This window comes from Chaetodon auriga, chromosome 18 (assembly GCF_051107435.1).
Source record: "Chaetodon auriga isolate fChaAug3 chromosome 18, fChaAug3.hap1, whole genome shotgun sequence".
NCBI classification, from domain to species: domain Eukaryota; kingdom Metazoa; phylum Chordata; class Actinopteri; order Chaetodontiformes; family Chaetodontidae; genus Chaetodon; species Chaetodon auriga.
The window spans coordinates 6,349,604-6,366,553 of NC_135091.1; the positions used below are offsets into that span (position 1 = coordinate 6,349,604).

A 16,950-nucleotide genomic window follows, 5' to 3' on the forward strand; every position below is an offset into this window, starting at 1 on the left:
CAGCACCAAAGCACCTTATTAAGAAACTTTCTGCCGGTTTATGTCGTTGCCCATCTGTAGCTTGATTTCAGTCATTTGTAGTTAGTTTGTGGAGACTGTGTAATCATGTTGTCACCTCCCCGCCCACTCATGTGGCCTTTAAAACAAAAGTCCACACAGATGGGCTTCCCTTGCACAAAATCTTATGAAACAGGGAGCTGAGATCTAATCTGTCTCGGTTTGTTGACTTGAGATATGAAAACATTTGAAAACCCCTGACTGAGCATTATGGGTTGAGCTCTGGCAGCGCCATCATTCTGTTACCTGAACTAATAACCTCTGCAGCCTTGTGTTCATCTGAATTGGATCTGTGATGCTGCAAACTGCTTTCTGAGGTGTTGTTTGATGTAAATGCATACAGACAGCAGACTGAGCTTTGATGAGGTTTACTCTTCCTTCAATACAAATAAGGAACTAGTTGACAAAACATAAACAAGGTCTTCATTGTCAGGTGTTACTTCTAGCCACAACAAAGTCCCTGTTGATAAATACCAAGCAGCTCAGACTTTAAAAAAGATAAATAGGAAAACAAACAAAAAAAATAAACTTAGCATCATGTTTTTTTTTTTAATAGGAACACCAGCAATTAAAGCTACAAAGAAGTCTAAAATGTAAATTAATGACGTTGAGGCAGTCAATTTAAAGGTTTCTGGAGTCCATACATGTACAGGCTGAAATGTGCTGAGGGTAAGAAAGCCTTGAAATGTCTGTTTTCTGTCTGGGGTTGATGTGGCTGGTGATGTCGGGGGCGTAGCACCAAATTCTGGACCCTGTACACAGACATTCTCTACGGGGCCCTCTCTGCATCCACGGCCATTCATTCTAGTATCTTTGTGGGCCCTCCTCACATGAGGGCCCTGTGTACTCGGTCTCCTTTCCCCCCTAGTCCTACGCCCCTGGGTGATGTACATGTACACTGTGACTGTAGAGCAGTCCAGAAGGCCCAGCTGTGGGCTACGGGATGGCCCGGTTGGGTCTCTTTGGAGGGGGAGGGGGCATGAGCTCAGAGTCTGGGTCTGGAGGGTGTTTCCGGTTCTGGGCTTGGACTCCCTGGGCACAGCGGTCCACATACTCCAAGAGGATTTCCTTTGTGACGGGCTCCTGGATGCTTTTACACACAGCTGTGGAGAGACCAAACACACACACACACACACACACACACACACACACACACACACACACACACACACACACACAGGAAAAAGGAAGGAAGTTACTGCAGAGATGGTGACAGACACCTCCAGCATAATTGATTGTTTGCTAAAGCAGTTTCTGATCACCTGCCTGCAGGTGTGAGCCACTTTGTTCTGTAGCAGCAGGGACTGTTCAGAAAGCAGGATGACCTCCGTGTTTCTGAAATCAGGATGGGCTGTTCATGTGCGCAAAACACAACCAACTCCAAAACGCTGATCGTAGGGTGCATGTAAAACGTACCAGCTAGCTCACTACGCCCGCTAACATCTGCCTGCTGTCGCTTTCCTCTCAAATAATAGAGTCATAGTTTCAAAGCTCACCATTAATTTTGAGTTCTTAAGACTGTCAGTTGGAAATGTGGCGGTGAACGGAACGCTCCACAGGCATCAGCCAATCAGCACACGGCCGTGCCATGATTCCAGCGGCACAAAGAGGAGTGTGCGCTGGTGTCTAAATAGAACACAGTGTTATCAGCTGGAGGAGAAATGCTGTGCTATCTGTCCAGATTTTAGATAAAAGGTGCTTTTGCCATCTGGGCGACGAGGCTGCACAGACGCCTGCCCGAGGATCTAAAGCTCCATAATTCAGGCCTATCTTTTTTATCTTCCTCTATCAATTCAGTTCATTCTTTAAATGTATTTTCTCTCGCTGGTGCTCATCTTTCTTGTTTCAGTTTGTACTTTTATGTGCCTGCTTGTACAGCGCTGTGAAGTCTGCATTTAGATACGTGTAAGTGCTCCACAAACAGGGTTTATTACTGTGGTAAACTATCATTTTTGCATCCTTTCTCAGCCTTGCTCTATTTGTTTTTCTTTTATTTGTTTCCTCAAGAGGCCGTTAGAGCTGCGGAAGCATTTAAAGAAAAAAGAAAAAAGAAAAAAAAACAAAAAACGTTTGCTCAGAATTCAAATCCGAGTTAATAACTCTGGTTTTCTGTTGAGCTGTGAAGCTGTAATTAATTTTGCACTTTAATATGACATACAGCTCAGCATTACCCCTGAAAGATTTGTTTACACTAAAAACACCTATCAGTATTTAATATCAAACAGCAACTTAAAAAAAAAGTTGACAAAGAGAGTAATAAGCTGCATCTAAAACTTTTCATATCATGCTCTCATTTGAACACGGTACACATTTGATGATGTGACTGCAGCTCTGTCTTCACACCCTGCGGGCCTCAGCAACCTTTTATGATATTTTCAGAACAGGATTAATACATTTTTTTGCTGCTGGGTGCAGTGGAACTAACCGTTAACACATTATCAGCTTTCAAAGTGTTCACAGTGAGCAGGTTAGTCAATAGCTGCTTATTTACACATCCTGCAGACAAATTTGCATTCATTTGGATTCGTGTTTCGAGCCAACTGACGAATGCAAGTTCGCTATTTGCTCTGGTTTTAGCTCTATTTTGGGCTCCACCAGCTCCTGGGGGGAATATCGGTCTGTCTAGCTGCTGAGTGCTCCACTATGTTCACCAGCTACTCACTAACAGTCTGCTGTACACAGAGTTCAGCAGAGCCTTGTTTCTGAAAACAGCTGCTTGCTGTGGCTTAAAACCAGGTTTTGAGAGCACTGAGAGTGAACCAACACAGTAACCCCTAAATTCCACTGGATGCGTAATATCCACGTTTTGTCTCTAACGCGTCCGACGGATCTGATCACTGCCATTTTAGACAATACGTGCAATTGCATCGGGCACTCTCCATCTGCATTCCAGACGTGTATTTCTGCTCTGCTCCATGGAGAATATGTGCCAAATCTGTTTTTGACAGATCAATCTACACAGATCGAGTGAGACAAGCGTCAGACAAGGACACCCTGTGCAGACTCCCAATCACACATCAGCAATCAACGCAATTAAAACAGACGAAAAAGGAAACCACTTCGCTACAAAGCCTCTTTTCATCCGTTGTTGACAGACGCGCATTGATGAGCGCAGCTTTAAAATACGACAGTGGATCCACTTATAGAAATGCAATAATGTTGCCATTCTGGAATTTTGCAGCAAATGTCAGTTTTCTCCAATCAAAGTAAGAAGATAAACAAAACATCTCGTCCCAAATCGCTGACAAGAGCATTCTGGGCACGAAATACAAGACCAGACTGTCTGCCTGCATTCTTAATGGCAAGTACACACCAGAACGTCTGCCCCTCCACACACACACACACACACACACACACACACACACACACACACACACACACACACACACACACACACACACACAATCTCCAACAATAAGAAATCCAACTAAGACAGGAGGCTGATGTGAAATCTAGATAAAATGAGCCATTAATCACAGGCTCATTGCTTGTTATTCACTCAGATGGAGACAAAGATAGAGGAGACAGTCAGATATGAATAAATAACTGCTGGACAGCGGAGGACAAAGTCTCACCCATCGCCGTTTCGTAGGAGTTGGGGAAGCTCTTGTCCACCCTCTGCCTCATGAACACCCAGCTGTTGTTGGCGAAGGTGCACTCGATGATCTTGTTGTCGTACGGCTTCAGCTCTTTAGTGGCCTGTGCAGACAAAGATGAAAGGACACAGATGGTTTTGTACTTTTACGAAACAGAGAGAAAGTGTAATCTTAGTGTCTACGCTGCCATCATTGCCCGTGAAAATTACAAAGCCTCTAATGTATTTTGCCACATTCGGAAGCTATGATGGTCTGCTCTCTATAGTTTTGCTTTTCATCTCATGGAAGTCACGGAGTCTCATTATCCTAACAGCTCTCTGCGACATGCTGCAGCATATCTGAATATCAATACCTGGCGGTGATTGGCATGTGTAACCGCAGCTTTTTCAAACATGATGTGAATATTCTGCAAATTATTTTCTTGGACTTACCATCGGATACTTCCAGTGGCCATTAAAAGGCTAAATGAAGCTTCAGGCAACTACACTTAGATGTAGTAAATTCACAAAATGGAAGCATAACCTACAATGGCTGTGCTGTGGAAACTGAAGTTAGGAGAACGTCATGTTGATTCAGGCAGCGGAGGTATTTGATGGCAGCAAATACATCGACTGGTTCGAAATGTTCACCTCGTTTCATGGTGAGAGGAGAAAAAAAAAAAGCATTACACTGGAATTATCCTTTCAATTGGCTATAAAAATGGTATTCGACAAATGAAAGTGAGATTTCAGAACCCATTAACCTTTGAGGAATCAAACATCGTGTCATGTGGTGATTAAACTGCACAGAGCCTCGGCAGGTCTGCGATGAGCAACATTAGGAATCGTTTAGCCGATAAGATGTCAGACAATAGTGATGATTTCCAGAGCTGCGCTTTCCCAGAGGCAACGGCTGTAACTTCAAATTGGCAGTTTTATTTGACCACCAGTTCAAAACTCAATGATAATCTATTCATAGAGATATAAAACAGTAAACGGCAGCAAATCCTCATGTCTGAAAAGTGGAAACCAACAAATGTTATTCGGTTATAAAAACCATTTTGGGAGCGCTGCAATGGCCTGTTTTCACATAGCTGCGATGTTCATGGGTTGATTGGACCTTTGTTCTCTACACAAATGACAAATGATGTCACAAAACGGCAATAATGCCAAAAACTTTAAACACGATTCTCTATTAGTTATGTTTTTGTATATGCAGCAGAGTTTAGTGCCTCTTAGTTTTATTCATGCTTAGTTTGCATACAGATGTTCATAATGCAGCAGCAGTTATTTTTTTGCAGTTTTAAAAGTTCCTCATCTGTGCACACGTTCTTGTACTTATAAGACTTTTAGACCATACCTCATGGTCTTCATCAGCAGGTCGAGACGGACTCGGTCATGTGATGACAGATAAAGCTCAAATCAGAATCTAAAGGTCAGGAGTCCATGTTTCTTTAAGTGAGTGTTTACTCGCTGCTGTTTCCTCCTTTATGGTGTGAAAATTTAAGATTTTAACAAGTTACTGTTCTTTAAACAGATAATGCATATGAACTGATGCAGTGCGACGTTGAGATTTAGGCTGATACTGGTGGATTTTTACAAAAAAGACAGACAGATACCGACACAGTGCGAGCGTCTGCACCTCCACGCTGCAGCCCAAAACAAAGCAGAGCAACAGTTCCCGCTCCTCCCACTGAGCTACACAGGATCACTGACTTATTACATCACATTGTGCTTTGAAAACAAGATCAACTCTACACACCGAGCACACTGTAACATAGCTAAAGTATATGAAAATGGCACACAATGCTGAAGATCAAGCATGAGTCAAAGAAGACATTTGAGCATCTGTTGTTTATTTGTCGAGGGACTGTGTGTCACCGAGAGGATTCTCAAGGATTGGAAAATGCAAATGCGAGAGCTGCCGGGAAGCAAAAAGTGCAGCGGAGAGACTCAAATGCAACGGTTGGCTGTGAACGAAAACAGCAACGCAGTGACAGGAGTCATTATGAAGTGCTCCTCTGTAATTCTTCACCTTGACCTCACACAGAGAGAGGCTGTGCCGCCATTTATTCTACTGAAAGGTTGTGAGGAGACTCCACAGACAAAGAGGCTGACCTCCAGAGTCAAAGAGTGACCATCACTGCCAGGAGGGCTCCGGTGTTTGGCAAGACGCTAAAATACAAAGCAAGAGCTTGTGTGATCCTGCAGTGTGGGGCATCTGGGCTCTCAGCGGGGGGTCGAACTCACACAGGAAGAAGACAGTGTGTGAGGAAGGATGACAGAGCCGAACAGAAGACGACTTACTGGAAGTCAGATAACGACCTTGACAAATCAGAACTCATGAGCGTGCCGAATTAGTCACCGTCATGATTTCTAAATTCTGATTCATCTCCACAACATTTGTCTTTGATCTGGGTTCGAATGCAGGACGAACTGTAAATCAAACATTTCTTTATCTGGAGAAGAACGGTGGGCAATCTACAGGAGCGACAGCATCTCGAAGCTTTCCTAAAGCTCGACGCAGCAAGCTGCCAGAGAGCTGCCAGGGCCAGTACGAGCAGGCGGGACGGGCTGCTACAGGCTGGGATCTCTTCCTGCTGGTGAAGGGTGACATGTTGGCTGCCATTTTTCATCACCACTTGGTGCTTAATCCGTCCAAATCTGTCTCATTATGGCAGCACACGTGTGCCTCCAGTTATCAGGGACTTTGGCGGTCGATCTCTTTATCAGCCAGTGTTGCACTACTGCAGAGCAGAGGGGCTGTGTCGTCCTGCAGTTCTCTTCCAACGCGGGTTTGTACAGATTTAGAAACTGCAAATAAAACTAAGGAGAATGAAAGGCGGCGTCGCCTGTTTTATTCCTGCCACTTGAGTGGAACCCTTGTGTGTCCTTCACTCTCAACAATGGCTTGTTTGGATGAATTTATGAGGATGTAAATACAAAAAGCTGCACTTTACAATTAGTGAGTTCAGTTTTAGTGGGTTGGACCACTGCCAGCACTTGAAACAGAGCAAAATGAAAGAAAATAAGCTTGAGGTGGTGATTAGTTTAGCTTTGCATAAAGGCTAGAAACAGAGGGGAAACCGCTCTGTGGTGCCCTCCAAAGTAAAAACACATGCTTATCAGCGTCTCTGAATCTGAATAATTAACATGTCTCCTTTGTTTAATTCCTTGTTCAGATCCCCATTAGCTTCCAAAGTGGTTGTGAGTCTACCTGGGGTCTGTGCAAAACAAGGACAACAAAAGACAACAATCAAAGCAGAAGACAAGCCAAACACAAAGATGAAACCGGCTTTACACGTGAAACTAGCAACCTACTGTGGAAACAAAGAAAAAATCTGTCTGGCAAACAAATAAAGCTTCCAAAAACAGCAAAAACAACATAACATTGTAGGTGAGATTCGTCAGTTCCTGCTTCAGTGACTTTAGGAAAGAGGATCTGTTTTTATTCTGTCTGACTGGGAACTTATTCCAGCAGAGGAACCTCTGTGCAGAACACTTCTCATCATGCAATTTGTTGGTTGTTTGTGCTTGGTTCCACCAGCTGATTGCTGCTCCAGTGGTTGGTGACCAGTGGTTCAGTGTGTCGTCTATTGGATTTACTCAGTTTTGAGTCTGACTGTCAAAAGATCCGTGCACGTTGGTGGAAACACTTGCGTGTGGTTTGTTCAGGGAGTGAACGAGTGAATCTTCAGTGTAGAGAAACTTTACAGATGGACTAGGCCTTTCTTTGCATGCAGAGCATGACTTAAACATGCCAGACGTACAGTTTTTAAATTAGACCCAGAGGTTTGTTCAGCGATGTCCGATGTTGTGCTCACTAATTAGTTGTTTCCACCACTTTGAGAGACAGTCGACCAATCACAGCTTCTTCAGACAGCTTCCTGCATAACAATAGCCACAAATGGCAACGCAGCTGTACAAGTCGACTCACAGAAATAACAACTCTTGAATCGACATGTCTCTGCCATAGCTGCTATAAAGATTAAGGTAACTCTACTGGAGCTTAACTGTTAATGTCAATGTGATAGATGCGTCGCTCAATACTGATGATTAGAGCAAAACAAAGCCAACTACAACCCCTCATCCTAACAGAGAACAGGCTGACATGAACACAGCGTCAGCCTGAATGAAGTGAGATGAAAGGGCAAAAAGTCTGTAAAAAAGCACCTTGACTTGCACTAACCTGTATAAAAGGTGCTTTCTGTACAAACAAAGTTTGACCGAGTTTGACGATCAGGTTAGGATGTTTCAGCTTTGGAGAGAACCAAGATACCTGTTTCCTGATGTTATGCTAAGCTAAGCTCCAGGGTCTATCGCTGGCAGACAGACATGAAAGTGGTATTGATCTTCTCATCCAAGTCTCAGAGAGAGAAAGCAAATAAATATATATTCCAAGACGCTGAGCTATTTCCTTAAACCACATCCTGGAATCAGCATATTACCATCAAGTCAGAAACACTAAAGAAGTGCGCCGTCAATTCTGTATCAGGCGATGAAGCAGAAACTGGGAGCGAAATCAACAACGACAGATTGGAGGAAGTGCATGGCATCTGACCTTTTAGTAGTCTGTGCACAACCCAGACAGTCAACCTGCTTCTTTATCAAATGCTGTGCTCCTGCACTGAGCTACAGTTTATTATAGGAATTCTGTAGATAACAACATGGATCAGCAAAGATTCAAAGTTTGTAATTTCCTTGAATAGCGGTTTTGTTTTCCCCGACATTGCCCTACGTCTTACCCCGCCGTTGTTTTTATTCAGGGCTTAATCAGAACCCGGGCCGCAGGCCTGCGACACCGGAGCACTCAGGTCCATTTTAATAAGAAGAGACTGGATGAAAGAATACGTAAGTGGGGAGAGGATATAAGATGCAAGAGTACGAACATGAACAAACACTCCCTCAGAGGGAGCGACATGGCTGATGCACAGTATCAAAACCAATGTTCAATCTTTAATATGCTTCACAACAGAATACATTAGATGCCGTCTGTCCATTCATATCAGCTCGTAATAGGACATACAAACCTCAGCTGGGTGACTCAGCAAACACTGAGTAAAAGCTAAAATATTCGCCTCACATGTTCTGACACCTACGGTGTAATTACTGGAGCCAATTACCGCCACGTGTAGCCTTAAATCGCTGCGTCAGAGAACAAACAGATGGGAGGCGACGTCCAGCGGCTCCTCATGAACCCAGTGTGACGTCAGCGTCGGGCCTCTCTGGCGAATCGGTATAATACTGATCATTATCCTACACGTTCAGATTGACTGCGGCGTCAGATCCAAGGAGATCTCAGAGGAGAAAAGGAAGCCAATAATGTGTAACCGAGGCAAATCAGGGGGAGGCAGGCAAACAAGATACAAGGAGGGGAAAATGATTATACCTCCCAAACATTTAATTGATTTGTTTGTTTTTTGTGCAGTATGATTGAGCGTCTTCTGTGGGAAGCACATTTAATTACTCTGATTGTATTCATGCTTCTTAAGCCCATATCTCATGCGATTTACAAAGGCAGTGGGCAAAACAAGTCTTAAAAATGAACAGAAACTGAACCTATTCAAATATTTTAATTGCTGAGAAAGTGTTACTGTTGATTAAACGGGAACATACTCAGTGATGCACAGAGAGTCGTACAAATTGGGCGAATTACTGATGGAAAAAACAATCAAAGGCGTTTCAGCAGTCAGCAGGTAAGGTGCACGCTGCCGAACTCTCACAGCTTCATCAAAGCGGCTGGTCTTTGACAGAGAGCTGCTCTTATCTCTGTCTCTGGTGACTGCATCTGTCAGGCACCATTCAAATTATTTATGATTAATGAGCTGTACTTACAGGCCACATAGAGATCTGCACAGGGAGCCGACTCCACAAAGGACTGAAACTAAACCTACATGAGAAGTCAATAGACTTTACCTCTACCAGGCTTAATTCTACCTTTTCCAGAAGTCAAACTGTCACAATGCAGAGACCCAGAAGGACTGAAAACTCCTTCAGTAAGTATGTAAAGCTGCTTGGGTTTTGTCGTTGTGGCTTCATCCAGCGGTTCTATTGTTGCGATACTACTTTGCTCCATGCAGCAGTTGCTGAGATCACAAAAGGGGAGAGTGATCATAAACGTTGTAAACAAGCTTAGCGTAGCAAGACAGATGCAGGTCTTCCAACTCAATCCAAGATACTCAGTTGTCACATGATAAATCTCCTCTCTGGTTGCTCTGTTAGGCATTACTCAGCAAAATGAAAATTTCTCACTGATATGGTCCCCATCTACAAATCAAACATTTGCCAACAGCCGAGCGTGCCCACTGACATCTGCTGATTCATAAAGAAAATTTCCCACTGGATCTGATTTCTTCCAAAACCATGTCTTCAATATCTGCAGACACGTAATGATTTGCCTTACAATTGTGCAGTCTGACAGCGGAACCTTTGCAATTTGTTCTACTGCTTGTGGGCCCAGCATTTTATTGACAATTACTGTGCATGCTGGCAACACGAGCGTTTCAGCAATCCTGTGAGGCTCCTTAGCCTTTGCTACTGTTTTGGCCACGAGACGGCAAACATCCAGTGCTTTCTTTGTCACTTTTAAACACTTATACTCTTATCTTAATCTGAAGTTCGATCAGAACCATCGCTTGATTTGATGTCATACCACATGCCATGCAGAGAAGAAGAGGGAATGATGGATGCCTGGAAAGATGAAACCATACGACACGTAGCCGTCATTTTCTTCATCTTGCTGCAGGCATCAACCACCCTCACTGCTGGACAAGCACCGGCTGACGAAGCTGATGGCTAAGGTTCAGAGCTATCTAATTCTGATGTGCACCGACCACTTCATTCAACCTCTCTTAGCTCTGTACGCAGAGCAGCAGTGAAAACAACAAAACAAAAGAACACTCTGTGCTAGTCAGCGTAGCCATTCGCTGAGCCTGATGTAGATGTTGTGACATAAGGAAAGGGGCATGTGAGACAAATTATAATGATATGGTGGCTAAAGAGCTGCATTTTTATTATAAACTACAGCTAGAGCTTGGGATTTTTAATCCATTTTATTATGTTTGCTTTGTCAGAATAATTTTTTACCCTCTGACGAAGCCAGACGGCACCCCGGCTGAGAAACGCTGCATTACAGAAACAAGATAAGACAGGTAAATCAATGAGCTCTGAAGGTGCTCGTAGGTGGATTTTGTTACCTTTGGCTGGTCGTTTCTCCGTTTCCAGTCATTGTGCTGTGCTAAGCTGACTGGCGGCTGGCGCCTGCTACATATTTACTGTACAGACATGAGAGTGCTATCAATCTAATTCTCGGCAAGAAGGCCAATGAGCAAATTTCCCAAAAATGCTCTATTATTCCTTTAAGACTTGGGCAAGTAGACAGGTTCTGTCTGACTGAACCAGGAGAGGAAGCAACAAGAATACAATCAAGGTTACAAGAAACCAGTTATGTTTTTTAGTTTTGAGGACTATACGTGATCTAAGGACCTATGAAAAATGTACATAAAGTGGTGGAATGATCTTCAGTTCAGGTCAGCCGAAAGACTGAAGGAATTTCTGTGATGACATTGTTGGATTTGTTTTCTTATGAAGAAAAAGTACAATAAGATATAAAATGTAACCATATACCATGTGCATGTCCACACACGGAAACAACTGTATCCACAGTATACATACATTCAGCAATAGGTGCTGCCATGTTTTTCAAAAGTAAACACGCCTAAACACACAGTGGCTAGACAAAAGGTTTTCAGTTGGTCTGCTCTTTCACAATATTTGCTGATAAATCATCATGAAAGCTCCCTCCTGAAATTCATTTCACAATTCCCTGTAGGTACCAAGAGTGTAAGGAATTACAACAATAAGGAGCTAAACTAAAAGAATCGAGCCAATAAAACAGGTTTTCATGAAGATTACAACATTTTTCTAATTACAGAAGAAGTTGGTTTGATTTGTTTTTCTTTTCCCACGAGCCTGACGCTTTCAAATGAGCTGGCAAGTGCATGTGCTTCAAAGTACATCCAATCGACACCCCAAGCTTACCAACATGCCCATGAGCAAGGCAATGGCTATCAGAAGTACTATGTGGTGTTGCACTGCAGGACAACAGATGTGGCACTGCATGAAGGATCTATCAGGAACATTATTCAGGCAGCCAAAACCACAAGTCGCACATGTTCTGTGCTGGCATGTAATTACCTTTTTTTTTTTTTAGCATATTCACACTTAGATTGACTGTAAAACACATTTCACAACAGAAATAGCAACACGAAAGCTGAGAGAAGATGACCCCAGGGCTGCAGCTTTTGCTCCATCTCCTTAAGAGGAGCTCAGAGACCGAGCAGCAAACAAAGACCCTACCTTGTTTGGTAACAGAGCCCAGGGCTGATACATGATAACTGGCACAACGGTGACAACACCATAGGGGAAGGAACTGTGTTTCGAAACCGTGACTGTGATGAATGGAAGGCCAACACACACTAAGAGCCATTTAGTCAGAGCAGCATACTCCCATCATAGAAATCTACATCAAAATAGAAACTGAAGAACAAATGTAATAATTCCATCGCGCTGCTGCTGCTCAACCTGTTCTCCACCCTGGACTAATGAATTCCCATAATACCCGGAATGAGGTGAGATGCTTGTTATTTTGGAGCGCTCTTGACTTGAGCCTGGGTTACTGTAGGTCAAAAGCTTGATGATGTGGAGTGTGTGATTGCACACAATACACCGCTGTGTGTTCACATAGACAATATGCAAAAAAAAGGGCATCAATCTCAGCATGTTAAGTGCAGCGGACAAATGCCTCTCTGTCCCACCTACAGCCGAGCAGTCGCAGACAAAATGGACCACGGCTACACACAGTCAGATAACAGTTAAAGCTGGGCTGCAGCTAACGATTACGTTCATGAGCACATAATCTTTCATGTTTTATGGATCAATCATTAGGTCCGTAAAATGTCAGCGACATCATCAAACAGTTTGTTTTTTCTGACAAAACCCTCCATCACTGCAATTATATATACCTGTCACTGAGTATAAACAAGTGAAAACAAACGTGTCGTCTACTGCCTCTGTGTCTGCATGCTCAGTGGAAGGCAGAGCTGGCTTATTTATATCATATCATATCATATATATATCATATCATATATCACATTTATTATTTCAGTTCAAAAGATAATTCAGAGAAACAGCGTGGGGAGTGTGCTGATGCACTGATGAAATGTTGTGCGCATATTATCTTGAATGTATCAAGACAACCAGGAACTATGGAGGAAGCTATAATTGTTCATGTCACACAGTAACAGATGAAGATAAAACCTCATTTGCCAAACAGTGCATTCCTCTTATCGTAGGCAGTTTAAACTCAGCCACATACAACACATCTAAAATCTTGTGTCATGCTAAAGGGAAGCTGGAAGAGCACAGGGGGGGGCTCTGGCTCGCTGGCACGGGGATGAATTCAACAAAAACAACACATTTGTTTTCTCACCTTCATCTTTGCAAAGGGCCTGTCATAGTTGCCGACGTAGAGCAAGCCGACAGTTTGTGGGAGCAGCCTACAAAGACAAAAAGATCATGGTTAACACCCACAACACCCTCAGCCTCAGAGAGTATCTGAGTGGTAACAACGGTGCAAAGAAATCACTACACCGCTTCCATTTTCCAGCTAGTAACAGAACGGCAGAGATGTGAGATTACACCTCTCTGAGTCCTTCTGTCGCTCTGCAGCTTGATGTTTCTAAAGTTAAAGAGAAAACCACAGTACGGGCACGCTCCACGGCAATAATAATCATGTGGAGCGTAGCGAGTGAACACACGGTCACAGGCATTATACGGCACTGTATCTCCATCTGTCAGCTGACTGTGAGCCCTCAGCACAGTTAATTCAGACTATATTAGGTTTATATGTACCTCAGTCTTGTGTGTGCGTCTTTTTGCACCCTGCAACATGTGTCCACGCAGCATTTGCGTCTCTTCCCAGAGATCACGCCCCACAGATGTCTTAATCACACACTGCCTCCTTACCTCCCTCCACCAAAAACACCCCCCACATGCCCTTTGTTATTTCCAGACATTCTGTCTGCTGTTATGTGTGCCACGGACTGAGCATATGAACACTGGCACCGGCTTCATATTAGCAAGCCATTTTTAGAAAGGAAATAAGGGGGGCCACACAGCTTAACTGACGGCTAAACAACAGTGCGGCTACGTAGTCTGATGCACCCCAGTCAGAGGTTCCAAGAGACCATCTTCCCATCCACCCAAGCCCCCTCCTGTGTAATGATAGCTAGCATGAGCAGGAAGGAAGCGGCAGTAGACATTAAGAGAGCCAAATAGCCATGCGGGGATGGACATTATTACATGCCAAGACATTAGAGAAGTCCATTCTCGACACTGGTTCTGTTAAGACCTCTGACTAACGTGCTCTGTGTCAAATATCACATCCAGGAAATAAAACTGGTCGTGACCTGTTTTCTAAAACTGATTTCACCAGAGGCAACGCAACAGATGAGGAAGCAGATGAGAGTATAAATCAGACTCCTTTGTTGTCGTTTAAAAGCTGTTTCACGATGCTAACTTGATGTTCCAGTCGCAATCCGAATGTTTGAGGTTCATGTGTTACTAGGAGAGTCCTCCTGTCTTAAATTACTCTGCAACAATTACTTATGATTTTATTATCAGATTAATTAAAAGCATGAGATACCATAACAACGCAGGGCCGATAAACAGGCTAACACAAGGCAGGGGGTTTTCGGTAAAGCAATCAAGATGCTGTTAAATGTCGCTGTAGCCTTTGAACAGCATGAGATCAGACCTGTATTACCTAACAGCTGGACAACATGTCAAATGATTTATAAATCCATAAAAGCTATAAAAAAAAAAAAAAAAAAAAACTTGGAAGAACAAACTTGTATAATGCCAAAAACAAAGAATATGAGGTGCGATGTAAAAAAAAAAAAAAAAAAAAAAAAGTAGGGCAAGGCACTGTGTCTGAAATGAAGAAATAAAAAACTTTTATGACCTGGGCTGGAGCAAGTCAGTAAAATAAGTCAGTAAATCTTCTCTATGTGAAAGGATGAAATTTGGATCAGTTATTCCATGCAACATAAGTGTCCCGTTAAATGCTCCATGTAGATGAAGAGATGGACGGATGCACTGCTGGTTTTGGACTTTAAATGGATTGGTTGACAATAGCAAACATATAAAATATTGCCAACATTATCCTTAAAATATTCTGACTAAGATAAGCCATTATGACATGCGGCAAATGAATACTGATATAAAGAATAACAATTAATAAATACTGTGAACACAGGCCAAAAGAAATGGAACAAATCAGCTCAACAGTGGAACAATTAGACATGAAAATGTGCATGCTGGAGTTCAGGCAACATGATCCAAGTGATGATGTGCTGATTGGACACAACCAGGTCATCAGGGCGCCAATTCCAGAAATTTTTGTGTCCATACAGAGAAACTCATTCACAGGCTTTCACAGACCAAAGACAGGCTGCATGTTTGTTCTGCAGAATCCTTTATGTTTGAGCTGACAGCTGAAACGCTGCGAGCAGAGGCTCCTTTGACATGTCAGACCCACCAGTACAGTGAGCGTCTTTCTTAGCCAAGTCCTTCCCTGCAGCTTCTAAAAATGGTCTATGCCAACTGTTTGCATCTTACAACTGTCACTGCAGAAATATTGCATCTAAAAGCCTAAACTCCCTGACGCCATGCTGAGTCTCCATGATGGTTTGAATGTCTTCATGGTGGCTCTGCAGGTGAACGAGATGAATAAAACCTCAAAGCGCTGATCACATGTTGTTAACTTCACTCGACTTGACAGCCTCGACTGTGGATCCTTTCCACAAAATATGGACTGGGATGCTGTAATGACACTTGAGTCTGCAGAGTAGAAGGACCAGTAACAAGAAGTCTGGATGCTGGCCTCTTGAGAGACAATCAAAGCCAGTCAGGCGGTACCGTTCCCCTTCTCTGGGTCTTCAAAATCACTACACAACTAATGAATGATGACGCAAACATTAGCCATGACCTCTTCAGACAGAATGCTGGCTCAAATTACCCATAATTCAAGCAATCTATACAATACTCAAGACTGTTCAATTCTACACTGGGGTGAGGCACTGGCACGCTTCCTGGAATTGCTTCATCTTTCCATTTTGTTCCTTTCCACCTCTCCACTCTTCCTGCCGCACAATAATCACCGTCTGCCTCTCTGCTTGCTTTCAGAGAAGGTAATAAAACTTGCAAGGCCGTGTGCCTCGGTGGTACACAAAGACGTGCTCAAGGATTGATTGCGTGGGCTGATGAATAAACTGCTGTTACCTCCTTACATGTCTGTCCATCTCTCTCTCTTCCTCTCAGACGGTAACTAAAGGGAGGTTTGAAAAGTTACACCAAGCCTGAGTGAGGTCTGATGAGAGCTCGTCTGCCAGTAAAATTCATCTTGTGGGGAAATATCAGAACATTCTCAAATGGCAACAATATTCGTCTGTGTCCTCCCACGCACAGGGAGGAGTCAAGACGCTGACGAGCTGGCTGGATTTGGAGTAGAACGAGTGGCTGCGCCCCGCTGTGCTCCTCTCAGTCTGTTGTTGGTGAATGGTGGCAGGCTCATGGCTACAAAGCTGGGACAGTCACTCAGGTCATCTGGCTCTCGGAGGAGAAGGCAGCATGACCAGAAAGCTCGCTGCTATGGGTCTGTTTGCCTGCACTCAGACAATACTCACACACTGAGCCGGAGAAAAGCACGCAGAGCAAAGATAGAGATGTGCAATGTGCTGACAGAAAAAACAAGAATATCAGTCCACAGCCACGCTGGCAGCTCTGAGAGTTTGTACTTAGGCACAGTGTGGTGCTTCGAGCTGAATGTGAATGTCAGCATGTTAACATGCTCACAATAACAATACTTACAAGCTGATGTTTAGAGGGTATAATGTTTGCCATGAGGCTGGGAATGTCATCAGTTTTGCTGGTTATTTTCTCATAAACCAGGCTTGGATTTTTTTCCCCCTTATGGGACAGGGGGACAGGGAAAGAGAGCGAGGACACATGCAGCAAAGGGCTTCGGGTTGAAATCGAACCCAGGCCTCCACAGTGAGGACACAGGCTGAGCAGACGGGGTTCACACTCTACCAGATGAACTATGAGGGCATCCCAAAGTTACAAATTTGACCTGACATTAGATGCGATGATACTAGGGTCATCCAAATGGACAATGAGCCCAGGTGTACTTCCCAAGTTGTGGCAAAATGGCTTAACGGCAATAAGGTCAAGGCTCTGGAGTGTCCATCAGAAAGCCG

At 43.6% G+C, this 16,950-nt stretch overlaps 1 protein-coding gene across 1 annotated transcript in view; it reads right to left on the minus strand.

Moving 5' to 3' along the window:
- Nucleotides 1-409: 409 nt before the first annotated feature.
- The window catches only part of rngtt (RNA guanylyltransferase and 5'-phosphatase), a 79,786-nt gene continuing 63,245 nt past the window's right edge, over nucleotides 410-16,950 (minus strand). The window contains exons 14-16 of the mRNA XM_076756638.1: nucleotides 13,122-13,188; nucleotides 3,633-3,756; nucleotides 410-1,160 (exon numbers count right to left, since the gene is read on the minus strand). Of these exons, the coding sequence (XP_076612753.1) occupies nucleotides 994-1,160; nucleotides 3,633-3,756; nucleotides 13,122-13,188 (358 nt within the window). The 3' untranslated portion in view covers nucleotides 410-993. The remainder of the gene's footprint in view (nucleotides 1,161-3,632; nucleotides 3,757-13,121; nucleotides 13,189-16,950) is intronic.